The 14,819-nt window shown below is 41.0% G+C and overlaps 1 protein-coding gene across 1 annotated transcript; it reads right to left on the reverse strand.

Annotated features, from left to right (window-relative positions):
* Positions 1-5,315: 5,315 nt before the first annotated feature.
* tbrg4 (transforming growth factor beta regulator 4) lies at positions 5,316-11,707 on the reverse strand. Its single transcript, XM_004541407.2, has 11 exons — positions 11,569-11,707; positions 10,593-11,102; positions 10,158-10,478; positions 9,312-9,486; positions 8,993-9,150; positions 8,793-8,903; positions 8,555-8,699; positions 6,909-7,151; positions 6,711-6,822; positions 6,458-6,572; positions 5,316-5,867 (listed from the first exon to the last, which is right to left on the reverse strand). Exons 2-11 carry the CDS (start codon positions 11,013-11,015, stop codon positions 5,766-5,768), a joined length of 1,905 nt encoding a protein of 634 aa, XP_004541464.2. The 5' UTR covers positions 11,016-11,102; positions 11,569-11,707; the 3' UTR covers positions 5,316-5,765.
* Between the last annotated feature and the right edge of the window lie 3,112 nt (positions 11,708-14,819).

The raw sequence follows: 14,819 nt of genomic DNA on the forward strand, positions 1-14,819 counted from the left end.
CATCTTCCATCCTCCGTGTATCTCTCTCCCTCCTCTCCTCCCTGGTCCCCCACCCTTCCCTTCACGCCCATCCAAGCTATGACTGGATCTTTGGAGATGATGTCAGCACATTTCTGCTGATCTCTCAGTGCTGCCCCCAACCTTAAAGGAAAGAAGCGGTACTGCAAAAACAAGAGTGAAATGGATAAATCAAATGGAAAACAAAACAGACAGTGGAAAGAGAAACCTGGAACACAGAGAATCGAATGCGCAGAAATGAATCCTGAAAGTATACTGCTGATTACACCCTCTGCCTCCTGCTCTGATTTGATCCAACAGGAATCAGGAAGGAGATATTTGCCCCAAGGGCCACTAAAACATCTGCTTCTGCCCTCCATCTTCATCTCTCATTAAGACAGCATCATTTAAAAAGCCAATTCAAAGTGCCTTACAAAGACTAAGTGGGTAATAGATGGTGTTAATCTTTGAGCAAAGGATTTTGGGACCTCAAGCTATGCTTATAGCGGCTCACTCTGATAGTTAGATGAGGAACATGCACATGAGTATTCTGTTGGGGTCATTTTGTAGGGCTCTAGGAGCACTCCTCCTGTTCCTCCTCCTACAAAGGCGCAGATACAAGTCCTGCTGCCAGGCTGATTCCCTCCTAAGGCCCTATCCTTGTGTAACAGCCATTCTCCTGGTATCTCTCTTCAGACTCTGCTGGGAGATACAGAAAACCTTCTTGCAAGGAGTTGGTTTAGCTGTAACTTGAATGGGCTGCAGGTACAATATCATACGACATGCAGTGGACACTTGCAACAAGCAAAACTGGAGTAAAATCAGTCAGGGGGGATAAGGAGATAGCAATGACCCGTAGCCACCACCTGCAAAACCATCAATTTTCAGGAGGGTCGTCTTGTTCACCTGGCTTACAGTGGTTTATGCCTCCATTCTGAATGGACTGATATTGCTTAAGTTGAGGTGACTTTGTGTTATACTGTGATGATCAAGTATCACACTCTTTTGAGCTTTTGTACTTTATAATGCTCAAGTAATCTAGTTCTAAGATACCTGATAGACCAAAGTCTGTTGTTGATATGGTTGATGGGCTAATTCTTTTGTATATTTAAGTGATATGCCAAATATTTCTCATCTAAAGGGGAAAAATAAAATAACAGCAGGCCAGAAACAGAGTGGCAATACTGTTTCAGTGAAGCTATAATTGATAATAACAGCCTCAAATTGCAACAAGAAACAAAGTAACAGTAGAACAAAGAAACTCATCAATCAAAACCACAGAAGAAGAATAAAGATTTTCATTGGGACTGAAGCTGCTATAATTAGATCAGATGTGAATAATCATGGAGGTGATTTCATGTGTGTGCAGTTAAAAAAGCTTCTGTTTGTTTGCTTCAGACTCCATAATGACCTAAGAGCTCTCGATACTAGGTTTATTCTTCATGAGAAATGTGTTTAGAGCCAAGACTGCTTAAATGGTAAATGGACTGATTCTTATATAGCGCTTTTCTACTCTCCCAGAGTACTCAAAGCACTGTATACAACATGCCTCATTCACACCCAGTTCTAAACACAAGTGCAAACTAATCTACATTCACACTCTGATGAACACATCAGAGAGCAACTTGGGGTTAGTATCTCGCTCAAGGATACTTGACATGCAGACTGGGGAAGCAAAGGATCGAACCACCAACCTTCCAATCAGTAGCTGATCTACCACCTGAGCCACAGCCACCCCTGCTTATTAACATTACATTAATATACAGCAGCACTTTAGCATAAGCTAATGCTGTGTTACACTCTTGGGGTATTAAAGTATTAAAATAGTTACTCCTGAAAATGAAACCACGAATGAGCTCCTCTTGGCAGGATACGTGACCTTTAATGTCTTTCTTCGAGATAATAGAGCTTGAGCGTGTCATGCAAAGCTGTGATTAAAATTATTCTCAGATAAGATTTTTACCAATGAAAGCATTAAAACCTGGAAAACTCCAAAATGTTGTAGTAGTCTGCTTAGATTTCAGGACTGTGAAAGATAATATCTGTCAGTTTTCCAGTCTGCCCAGAAGTTTTTCTCACCTAAATGGTAGGGATTATACCCATCCCCAGCTCCATGGTCATGTTATCTCCCTTTACCCTGCCTTTAGGCCAACTTTGTTACTTGATTGGCTGCTCCTTACAAACAGCAGGACCAAAAAGAAGATAAGTTTATGGCTAGAACCTCTCACATATGCATCTGCACTTTCCTCATTTCATTCAACATGAATATGATCCAACGGTATGCGCAAAGACGATATTAGGACCAATCAGTACCATAAAAGATGTTTTATGTCAATATTTTTTTTAAACAGCCAAACAGCATTCTCAGTGTCATTTTCAATCACTCTGGCTGAAATGTGACCAAAAGGGCATTTGCATTTTCCTTTAGGAAAACATGTTGAGAAAGCTATTTTGAATAACTTGCCTCCAGAAATGCAAATGTCCTTTTGGTCACATTTCAGCCAGAGGATTTAATAATGGGTCTGTATTAAATTAATAATTCAAGAAACAATGGCGTCAAGGTCAGAACAGCAGGTGGATGAATTAAAATGCTCCATTATGTCCTCCAGAGTTTCGACTTTGTTGGCTGTACAGTGTAGCCAGTTCATTTTCTGCACACCTAGAGCAGGAACCCTTGTTCCATTGTTCAACATGGAGCAATTTATGGCCACTGTCATGTTTTCAATTAAAAAATGGTGCAAACTCATTACATTTACTGAGAGATAAGAAGTCAAGGGTAACTGTGTTGGGGATTAGTCAGAGCCCAAGCAGTGATAAACAATAATTTATTCCTGCTGACCGTGTCAAAAAAACTCTTGTTTTTCCTCATTTATGTCAAACTAATGTCTTCTTGTGTCATACTCAATCTGAATGCGTTTTCCTCTTCAGTGGAGCTGCTTCCTGATTTTCAAAAATGTTCTTTTACCTTTTCTCATAAAATTGCAAGAGTAAAAATTTGGTGTCTCATTGATGTAAGTGCCACAGAAAGAACTCTAGCATAACCATTATAACAGCAGAAAACAGCAAACTACTGAAAACACTGAAGCTGTCAGAAAGGCGTTAACAACATTGCTTAAAATATCTTCTTTTTTCCCCAAAAAGAAAACCACCCTGTGGCCTTGAGTGCATGTGTGGGTTCCAACAGCTCGGCTTACCTCAGAAGTCCTCAGCAGTTTTCTCTTTATTGTTGTGAATAAATAAATAAATAAATAAATAAAAATGTGAGACAAAAGATGAAAGCCTCTCAGTGATTTTTGTCAATCATTTGTCTCAGATTATGACTCTTTAAATAATCAACTGCCTATCAATCACTGGGTTTTTTCCCTCCTCTTTTATAGACAACTAGCGAAGGAAATCTAGCCAGAAATAGAAAGCACGAGAGGGGGTGGCAGCAGTGAGCAAAATAAACAGCAGTGGTAGTTTCCATGGCAACCCAAAACTTCCCATGATGGAGTGCCAGCTCAGCACAAGTAATTAATGCTTCACTGGTCCGATAAAGTCTGATAGACTCTGTGCAAAACAGTTTACCTCAACCTTCAAAGCTTAAAAAACTGAAAGAAAAATGTATTTCTGGGTTTTCAGCTCCCAGATTGTCCTCTCAGATTGTGAGTTTCATGTGAAAGTGCTGCTGTGCCCATTAAATCTGCACCTGAAGCCATGTGCTAGGAGCAAAGGGGATTTAAAAAACAAAAGCAAAAAACATATATAACAAATAATATGGCTTGCTTTGTGGTTCAATACACTAACAGCTGGAGCGGGAGAAGCTGACAACAGACAGAATATTTTGGATGAATTTTTCATCAAGCATGTAACGGTTTTTCTTGTCTCTGTGCTGTGCCTGATATCATACTATATAATACTAAATTAATGACTTCTCTTAATCTGCATTTGGACATTGCATCATATATTATGACGTGCTTTGAGGGATGGTGGAAACTCAGCTTTCCCTCATCAGTGACGTGAGGCCAACAGATCTAATCTCATTTTACGTCAGTGCTTGTGTGAAGCTCTGTTAACTTCCTGGTCTTGATGGAGGTTAAAGAGTGGAGCTGAGAAAAATAGAAATGTAGCAGATTTCCAGAGTACATGCTGTCAGCATAGCCATCACCAGTGTTCCCATTACACTTCTTCTGTTCTGTTATTACTCCTTGATTCAGGTACAGAGCTTGAAAATGCCTGCAGTCCTGCCCAAGTCACTGATTGACCATCAGAGAAAGTGTTCTTTAATATCAAGATGCCACACTTTTCCTTATTTGATTTCACTTACTTTAACATCAGCAATCCCACTAAGCAGTCACAGGAAGGTGTTATCAGCTAATTTTGTCAAATCTGCCAATATTTGTGATTAATAACATGCAGAAAGTGGGAGTCAAAAGCGTGGACCATAAACACACATTTAATTTTGTGTATTGTCACAGTGCCACCATAGCTTGTTCATGTGAGACACGCAACACAAAAAGTTACACATTTCATGTTTTTGTTTTTTACCAGAAATACTGTTCAGGTCATGATTTAACTTTAACCCTATCTTACTTTTATCATGAAATTTAGCTTAACACCACTAAGCTGCAACTTTTAAACAGCAGGAAACAAAGGAGAGAAGAAGCAGCAATCTCAAATCGATTTTTTTGGAAAGTGCATTCGAGTTAAGTAATATTTTCTTTCTTGCTGCCTCATTCTTGGCTCTGGTTTTATCCACGCAGTGCTTTAACCATCGTTAAGTTCTCTCCTCTGCCCTGGTTTGCAGTTGTCAGTCTTCCTTTATACGCCACAACTGAGAGCTGCTGCAGCTGTCCATGATGATGTGTAAGCAGTTTCAAGTGAGCAACGTGTTTTATCAGTGAAGTTTACCCTAGCATGTTTCATCGTGGCAGTACTGCTGGGCTTCAGTAAACATGCACATTAATGCACATGCATATGAAGTTTGGAAAAATTACTTCAAATGCGGTGGAGTTATTTAAGAGATAACGCATTCACAAAATTCATGTTGCCGCTCAATACAGAAAATCTGGGCATCAAATGACTCGTCATTTTATCTGACATAGCAGTGAGAAGTTACACACACACACACACACACACACACACACACACACACACACACACACACACACACACACACACACACACACACACACACACACACACACACACACACACACACACACACACACACACACGATGTGCAAACCAGTTGCGAAACACAGAATTGAGCATCTTGTATCTGAGTGCCACTCAAAGCAAACGAATGCAACAGCATTAAAACACAAAGGGAGGTAAAAGAAAATTAAATAAAACAATTTATTCCATCACAAGATGACACACATTCAGAGATAAGTTATTTCAGTATATTCACACCCTGACGCTGAGCACATTAGGAACAAATTGAAACACAGCCGTGCTGCTTCGGTTTTGCCTTGTCACCACTGATGACTTAGTCCTCGATCATAAAATTTCTGCAGAAGCCTTGTGTTCATTTCAGCCTCTCTCTGGCTCCAAAACTCTATCACTGTCACCATGGAAACAGGGAAAGCCCCACACGTTTCCAAGGGAACCAGATGGAAATTATATGCTTTTTTTTTTTCCTTTTCTTTTTTTCGTGCCAGTATATGAGAGCTTCTCTGCAATGCTGCTCTGTTCTGAGTGTGTGAACGTGGGTGTGTGTATTCCCGGTGGTCCCACATTTGATTGGGAAAGCTCCGATTTAGCTGAGCCTGCAAATGTTGCCCAGTTCACTTGGCCATGTCCTCGGCCACAGCCTTCCCCATTTTATCTTTGAGGTAGGCTAATTTCTGCCACTCTGTCTTGAGCTCCAGCCACTCATAATACGGCACCTGAAAGAAAATAAAACAGACAAAGCATGTGTTTACAGAGCTGATGACCATCTGTCACCATTAAAGATGTATATTTAAAATAAAATGTTGGTTTTCACTCTTAGATTCATATAGTTGGTCAGTTAATACAGTCTGAAACACTGCAACCCGACAAGCAAGTGAGTATACAGTTGGCTAAGGAGATTGTCCTAGATGAGAGAAGAGACAGAGCTTGGATTGGCCTAGATGAGGCAGAGCTGCGGCTGGAGCTCTATTTATACCACAGACTGCAGCGGGGCCCACCTGACTCTCAGCTCTACAAGTATTAGCTCCATTGTTTGCACACAATCAGCCTGACAGAAACAGCAGCAGCGGCGGTGCTGGTTCTCTGCTTCTTTTCTTTGAAATATTGCTCACGAGCAGAGAAAAAAAACAGAAGATCTCTATTTCAGTTGGCTTTAGTGTGTGTTTGAGTTTGGGCAATAAAAAAAACTAATCTAAAGAACAAACAGAGCTGTTCAGCCTATATAGAGAAAATTATTCAGTCACTGTGGGGGGGGGGGGGAAACACCACCATCTCAGGCACTGCTACAACGCTGGCTTCTACTCACCTCTACTGTGATGAAGCCAGCCAACTGAAGATGTCGCTTCATCATGACAAAACGTCCCAGAAGGTCTTTACTCTTTGAGCCAAAGTTGGGAAATTCCCAAGATAGGAAAGCTACCCTAAAAAAAAAAAACATATGTGGGGAAACAGGAGGACAAATATATTTAGATTCCTGGAGCAAAAGATGCTGCAACATTAAAAAGCTCAAAATAAATCTTTAAGTACCCAAACCCACATGACTCTTCCCTATGACTCACCGTCGTGCTCCTGTGGGTAAAGCCTGATCTCCTCCTCCGCTTGGTAGATGAGGGGCTTTTATTGTTACCATGTCAACTGGTTTGTTGTCAGCATCCACGACGAGCTCACCATCTGAGAACATAAAAAACAAAACCGCTCTAGTAGTGATGAAGCATGTAATCTCATATTATATCTCCAGGCTTATTATATCTCCTTACCAATAGTCCATCCATACACTGTGTCAGCACCAATGCGAAGGGCTTCTGACCTCCCGCCCACAAACTTCAGTAATGTTTCTCTCAGGGTTCTCTGCAGAGGGGACAGGGGGGAGCTGCTGGCCGGGAAAGACGGGACACTCTGAGAGGACAGAGTATCCAAAGAACCAGGATGCTCCAAGCTGAGAGTAGCAGCGATATGCAAGAGCTTCAGTTTGTAGTTCTCTGCTCGAGCTGGACTTCCTTCTATAGTGAGGGAAAAAAAAAAACAACAACACAAAGGAAAGAGAAGGAGTGACGACAACTCACTGGCAACAGGGCTTCCAAAACCCTTACAAGAAGGTTTGAGGAAACAAAGCAATTTTTTGTCTCTACAGGAAAATGGGACTGATGATCAATCTTGTCCAGTCAGAAGTATAGTGGTGTGGTACTGCCATCTGCTGAGCAGGAATGGTATTTAGGTAGTTAACCATAAATGCCCAGAAAGACACTACAACACAACGTTAAAAAAAGAGAAAAAAAGATGGGAATCAGAGAAATCTGAGGTCTTTTATATATATATTTTTTTTTTTCTTTTTTTCCTTAAAAGTTTCCTTCCTGTCTTGCCTATATAGCCCAGACAGTTTCGTGGTTAGCATCCCTGCATTGCAGTTACATTGATTCAGTCACTCAGCTCTACTTCACCAGCTACTGTGAGTGGTAAGAGGTCTATACAATTGTCTTTGTTTGTGCACACCAACCACAGTTAGGGCTAAAACCTGTGATTAAGAAAACTACGGGGCCAATTTATTTTCCTTTATCTATTCCCTTTATTTAACAAGGAAGTGCCACTGAGATCAAATCTGGTTTTACACGGGAGACCTTGCAAAGGTAGCAACCGAACAAACTCAAAATCTCTCAAAAACTGAACAAATACAACATAAAATGCAAGAGACACTCAGAGAACGCAGACCACCACCAAGGCAGCTCAGTATTTATTTTAAAGGGAACAGTATCATATTTTGTATCTAAATTCCATTTTCTTTTAAATATACTTTAAGAAGTTTGCACTAAAGGTAAAACAAGCATTAGATTATTGTAATGCACATAAAGTCAGAATAAAATGAATCAACTGCACTAAAAAAGTATCCCATGCCAACATGTTCCTGTCAGCTCTTTATTCTGGTATGACTATTTAGTTTACAATCTTTGAGCTGCTTTATGTATCGGTCTCCATGACAACTGTGGTGAACATTTCCTCCATGTTTCAGCTTGTAAAACTTTCAGCCTGTGGTGTCACATAGGTGCTGTGTGGGGATTCAGCTCTGAATTGTGGGAGGGATGTTTTTCAAGTCTTTTATTTTATTTGGCAAAACAATCTTTGTGCTGGTTTTCTGGGTCTGATTGGATGTCCTGCTGTTATCATCTGTTGTTTCTGCCTCAACGCATACCAGGAATTTTGGTAATGTGCTAGGGGCTTCCTTATCAGTTACCTGAAGCACATTCACCAGCCTCTCCTACTTTAAAGGAGCAGGCCGTGTATTTCACCCTGAACGTCTGACAATTTAGAGGAAACCTGATTTACTTGTGTGAGCCTGCTGTGTCACATAAAGCGCATATCTGCAGAACTGAGAATTGAGGATAAACGCACACACAGTACCGATTCTTACCTGAAAGTTTGGAAACGTGATTTTGCTGTATGAGGGGAATGAGATAGTGGGGTTTGGCCTGCTGTAGCACACACAGAGACCAAACCACATCCGTTTTCAGAAAGGGTTCCAGGCCTGAGACAGCCTTCTCCAACACAGAGTGCACCTTTAATCAAAACAGCACAGAGAGCAATCGTTTCAGTTAGGAAGAAGAACGAAATGTGCACAATCAACAAAAAGCCTTTAATGACATTAGCACCTTGTTAAAGAACTCTTCTCCTTTGCTGGGCTGAAAGCCCAGTCTGGCAAAAGTCATGAGCAGATTACACAGCTGAGAAGTAGTATACTTGTCGCTGTTTGCTGTGTAGTGCTGATAAAACAAAATGTATAGAGAGAGAATTTGAAATCACAGATGCACAATGTTTTGAAAATGACTTTTATCAGGGGCTGATTACTCACCTCAGCAAAGGCTTCAAATAGAGGCATATGGAGCCATTTGAGAAAACCAAGTGACTTAGCACAGCGTGTGATGTCAGCAGAACTGAGCTCAGGGACTCTGGGTAATAACTCCGAGGCCATTCGCTGAAATACCTGAGAATGGTGGAAACTCAGCTTCCCTAAAAGCAATGATAAAGGTTCTGTTGTTAGCAGCGCAGAGCGTGTGAGCAGACAGTCATATACAAAACACAACAAAACCTCATTCATCAGGTTTATCAAACCTAATATAAAGACTTGTGATGATAACACATACATAGCCTATTATTTATGGTGTTATTACCGTATGCAAAGGCCATGTCCATTATCAAAGGTGTGGTGAACTCTGCCGAGGGTTTCTGGAGAAGGTGGTAGGACAGAGCCCTGAGAAGTGGGACGCTTCTGCGACTCTGAGCTGCCAAAGATACACAGACTTTGCGAATATCTTCTCCTGAAAAGCCCTCTGCAAGCTCCAAAGCCTAAAAGTGGAGAAAGAGGATCCTTCATATGATTTCAATATATGTCAAGTCAAATCAGTGTATTCATATAGCACATTAAACACAACTGATCTTGCCCAGCTGCATAAGCAATTAAAATTAACAAAGAAACAACACAAGTAATTAAAGAAGAATAAAAACAATAATAATAATAATAATTAGGGAATGGTGTAATAATATAAAAATGATAATAGTGAGTTACGGTAGATGAAAACAGTAAAATGATATTAGAATAAATGCACAGAGGAAAATGACAGTAAGCTTAGGTTATATTTATACTCCAAAAGAAGAAGATGACTGTATCGCTGCCTTAAATACTAGGTAAAATCTCTGTACAGAGTTTTATGTATATGGACACAGTGTCTAACTCTAAGTTACTTTCACTGTGCTGCCACTACAGACACAATCATTTTTATCATTTCTAATCAACACATTAATATTTCAACTTTTTCTATAATATATATATAAAATTTCACACGTGCTTTCTCCATTTAGCAATCTCAAGGGATTGCATGTAAATGACTTTAACCCAGTGAGAAGGGCCAAACTTTTAAACACAGAAATCTGCCTAAAACACTGACATTAAAACTTTAAACTTCAAAACTGGAACTTTAACCGTGTTTTAAAGGTGACCGTTGTTTGAAGTCTGATACCTTGTCCTCCAGTCTGTCCATCAAGCTTGGCGACATGCGTTCTCCTTTGGATATCAGCGCACTGACAGCTTTCGTATCATCAATCTCAGTCCAGCGCAGTTCAAGTTGTTTAAGCGTAGCGTTCACTAGTTCCACATCCTGCTGAGCTTTCCTGCCTGCTCCCCAGTCTACCAAGTAGCCCAGCTGTCTGTACGTCAGCCTTCGAATTCTCCACAGGACTTCTGTCTGGACAGAACTGAGCACCGGATCACCGGGGGAAACACCCATAATCCAGAGAGTTCGCAAGACAGACACTAGACTGCTGTTCCACACAGAGGCCACCTTGAATACACAAAGATAAATGAGATATTTATCTCAACAGACAAGCTTAAAGTTCTTTTGAATGTTGATAACTTTAATAGATGAGGGCAGAGCTAGTGCACTTCACTCATGTACCTGCCGAGATAAAGTATTCATCATATCCAGGAGCCTTGAATCCATCATCAGTTCTGGTTGTTGTTCCTTAAACTTTCCCTTGGTTTTTAGTACCAGCTGGGCCCACTTCATGAGGGCGGTGGCAGCTTGATTACCATTACCTCCATACTTTTCCCAAGCAGACAGGATGTCCTCTGGCACTGTTGCCTTGTCCACCGATTCGTCCAGCTGTGTGCGAGTAGGGCTCACTGAATAGTGGTCTTCTTTGGTAACTGCTGTTCTTTCACACATTGACCTCTCTGTGAGCCATGGCCAGCCCTTGGCTCTTTGATACTCTGCAGGCCCAGCAGCAGATAGAGGTAGGCGAGCAGCAGCAGCAGCTGAGGCCTGAGAGGAGGACCTGCAGAGCAGACGGGCACATCTGCCCAGGAGGCGGCCAGCCATGGAGTCTGAGAGACAGAGAGTGGCTAAAGACAGGAAAGAAGGGCTTTCTCACGGCTCAGCAGCTGGTGTCACCATCCCACTTTAAACCTGAGGGGGCAGTAAAGAATTCAACATTAAGTGTGGCTATAAGAAAAGGGTCGCCTTTTAAATCTCACTACAAGTTAACACATTTTCAAGTCCGCCAAATGCTTTAGCCATGTTTCATCTTCTACTTGTGATACAGATTTCCTGAACAGCGTCGCTAATGGTGATAAAAGTGGTTGTGTAACCAGTGGTACGCAGTTTTTCTTCGTCAATAATGCATCTAAGCCTAGCTCTGCAGTACATGCCACTGTAACGCTGATTAAAACCCATCTTCTTTACACGGAACCCGGCAGCAAGAGAGAACACGCTGGTCTTGTCATGTAACGTTGAATCCTGACCTTGTAGAGAGGAAGAGGCGCAGTGAAACGCCGGTCTGCCATCTACCTCCCCTCATAATACTCGTGTCTGTGCGTCGGAGAGCAGACTCACTGCACGGTTTCACCGGCTACCCAAATAACCAAAGGCTTACCTTTAATTTACGATCATTTTGGCGAAAGTTGTTCACATGGAAAGTGTCTAGGAGAGGTGGTCGCAGAAAATTGACGTCGTCGGACGCTGTCACGTGATCAGCGGATGTCGCTGTCATTGGCTGGAGTCGCCCGACAAGAATCGAGAGTCCAGGTCGCGTTCAATAGTGTGTGTTTGAATCTATTTTATAATGTAATGCATTTCTATATAAACCAAATCCAAACGTTCGCCAGTTCATGAATGAAATGAAGCTCACATTCAGGGCAAATCTGTCTTATTTGCAAGCTACTTAGTTTACCGTCACAGTTGGTGTGAACGCTCTCATCACACTTGACAGGAGAAAGCACTGTGCAAAACTCTTGAACCACCCATTGCATTACTTTGTTATATTTTGCTTACATTTTTTTTTCTTCTTGAGCAATAGTTCTACAGATTTTCTGAGGGTCAGTCAATCTTTCGACATTGGCTGCTTTTTCATTCGTCAGCACTGTCCTTGTACCTGGCCATTTTCACAGGAATTGGGCTTTCTCTTTTTCTTCTTCTTCTTCTTTTTTTGTTTTTGATCAGCCACTTAACATTGACCAAAGAATCATTAAAAAAGGGGCGAACCAGTGCTGTGTCTACACATAACAGACAACTTAGCAAAGAACTAATTTTAAATTCTATCTTTAGGCACAAAAACCCATCACTAGTTCCCATTTTATTTTCCATATTATTGTAGGTTACCATTTTGACAGGCAAAGTGATTTCCAAAGAGCTACAGCAAAAACAAAAACTTGGGGAAACCAGAGCGGTGGAGGCAGGGCTGGACTGTCTGAATGTGGCATACCTGGATTTAATGGGCCAATGGAAAGTCTAATGAAAGTGGTGAAAAGGTAGAGCTGAAAAGCTGAGAGAGAGAGAAAAACAAACAAACAAACAAACACACACACACACACACACACACACACACACACACACACACACACACACACACACACACACACACACACAGTACCAGCAAAATCAAACAAAATACAAACCTTTTATGGTGACTTTCTCACAGTCACAGGAGGCTGCTGTTGTTAGCATTAGTCATGGAGAAGTGCAGGAGGCGGGACAGCAGCCCCAACAACAGAGTGAGGAAGAGACAAAGGAGGGGTTAAATTAACTTGGTAAGAAAATAGATGGAGGGACATAATAAGGAAGGGAGAAGTTCAAGGGTTCAGGCAAAATGAATGGCTACTTGACCAGTGAATGGCCACTGCTTATAGTACCAACTGACTAAAACTTGTGTCAGTTTCAATAACAAATATATACTGAGTAATCATGGTGAGCCACCTCGACTAAGAGTTCAGCCCTGGATGGAGGATAAAAGAATAAGTAGCAGCCCAAAACACTATTTACAACAGATGAATAGTATCTGAAAGTCATGTTTTCATGAAATTGGAAACAATTAAGCAAAGTCCTGATACAGAACATGAGATATGCATCTGGACCTTTATTCTACCCATCTACTGTTTGCTTGAGCCTCATCAGAAATGGTCTCTGTGCAAGGTTGGCTGTAATGAAGACATGCTTAAGGAAGAGAAACGGGGAGAAAAGGCTGATATATGTCAAATTACATAAACTGAACAAAAATCAGTGGCGAGAGGTCTGATGGAGCAATATTTAAAAATTTGAAATTTTGCGTTCAAGCCATTGTCAGTATGTATAAATGAGGAAGGGAGAGTGGTTACAACAATGAGTGTCTGCAGACATCTGTAAAAACACGGCAGAGGCTCTGTCATGTTTGGGCCCTGCAGACGACAATCTGAGCAGAGAGTTTCCCCTCACCTATCCACCCTCCAGCACTGCGTTCTTAGAGCTGATAAAAGTACTTTGATTATCTAACCACTGTACAGACTATTATACAGTGTGGTATAATATTGACTCTCACAGCTTATCGTACCTGCTATTTATCTTTTTATTTACACAGCATGCAAAGAGTTCTACGTAGGAACAGGTAAGGGACAGTATGACCTTAACTCCGTTTGGTACATAACCACAGGCTATTATAGTTAAAGTATATGTTGATACATAAATCAACTCTGAACTGTCCATTTATTATTTTTAAATGTATTTCTAAAAATTACATATTTTTTCTTCTTTGCGTCTTTCCAATCTAATATCTGATAAGCAAAGTCCAAACTGAGTCAAAACTACTAAACGTTTTGTCCCTCAACACGACGGTCTCTATACAAGCTAAATCTTTTTTTGTACTTATTAACCAAATAGCCTATTCATCATTACAGTTTTTTGATTTGGATTAAATCGATTGATTTGCAATTGCTAATGTTTAAAAGTCAAATAGCCAGTAAAGGTGGAGATTCAGAATAAGGTAGAAGGAACTGGTAAAATTAATTTGTAGTTTGGGGTTAATGCTGTAAACGGAGGAGGATATGGGCTTAGACCGAACGAGTATGAGCTGTCACAGTGCCAGTCTCTGCGACACTCAGCTTGCAGCGGGAGGCAAGCGACATCAGTGAACACGCTGACACCATTAACCTTCCTCTGTGGTCGAGGTAACCTGCTCCAGCACCGCGGATAAGCTGAGATTGGCAGCAGGTGTGACAGCTGATTAACACAAGCTGCAGGCAATTTCCCCTCTGATGTTTTTGTTTGTATTTTGCTTTGTGGAGCTGCAGGCCGTCATTGGCTGTCTGGTCCTGTGGCACAGCTGTTAGGGTGTGAATTTTAGTTATGTCTGTTTTTTCACATCTTTTCCATCAGAACTACATTTTATTATATACTTATATAATTAGTAATAATCAGTGAATTATTTTCAATAATTCAGTCAATTAGATGTCTGAATTTATCAGAATCTATCAATGTAAAGTAGATTGTTGTTCAATATTGAGAGGTAGTGGGTGCACTGCAATGTTAAGATTATGTGGTTGGAATGACATTGGTCTCTATTAACCTTCACTGTTCCTTGCTTTTAATTTCATTCAGTTTATCAGGAAAAACATGCTAAGGTTAGATAAGAGATACACAATACAGTTTCACTCGTATCATAAGCTTGTGTGTGTGTGTGTGTGTGTGTGTGTGTGTGTGTGTGTGTGTGTGTGTGTGTGTGTGTTCCGTGTAACCTGACTAGAGGTGACATTTTACGCAGGCTGCTTGATAAACACGAGTCTGTTTCCAGCAGTGGGAGTGCGCATGTGCAAATTAAAAGGACTTTTTGAGGTATAAAAACCTTTCCCAGAAAATTTGTTGTGTCTCAGACCATTG

Source organism: Maylandia zebra, linkage group LG11 (assembly GCF_041146795.1).
Source record: "Maylandia zebra isolate NMK-2024a linkage group LG11, Mzebra_GT3a, whole genome shotgun sequence".
Taxonomy (NCBI): Eukaryota; Metazoa; Chordata; class Actinopteri; order Cichliformes; family Cichlidae; genus Maylandia; species Maylandia zebra.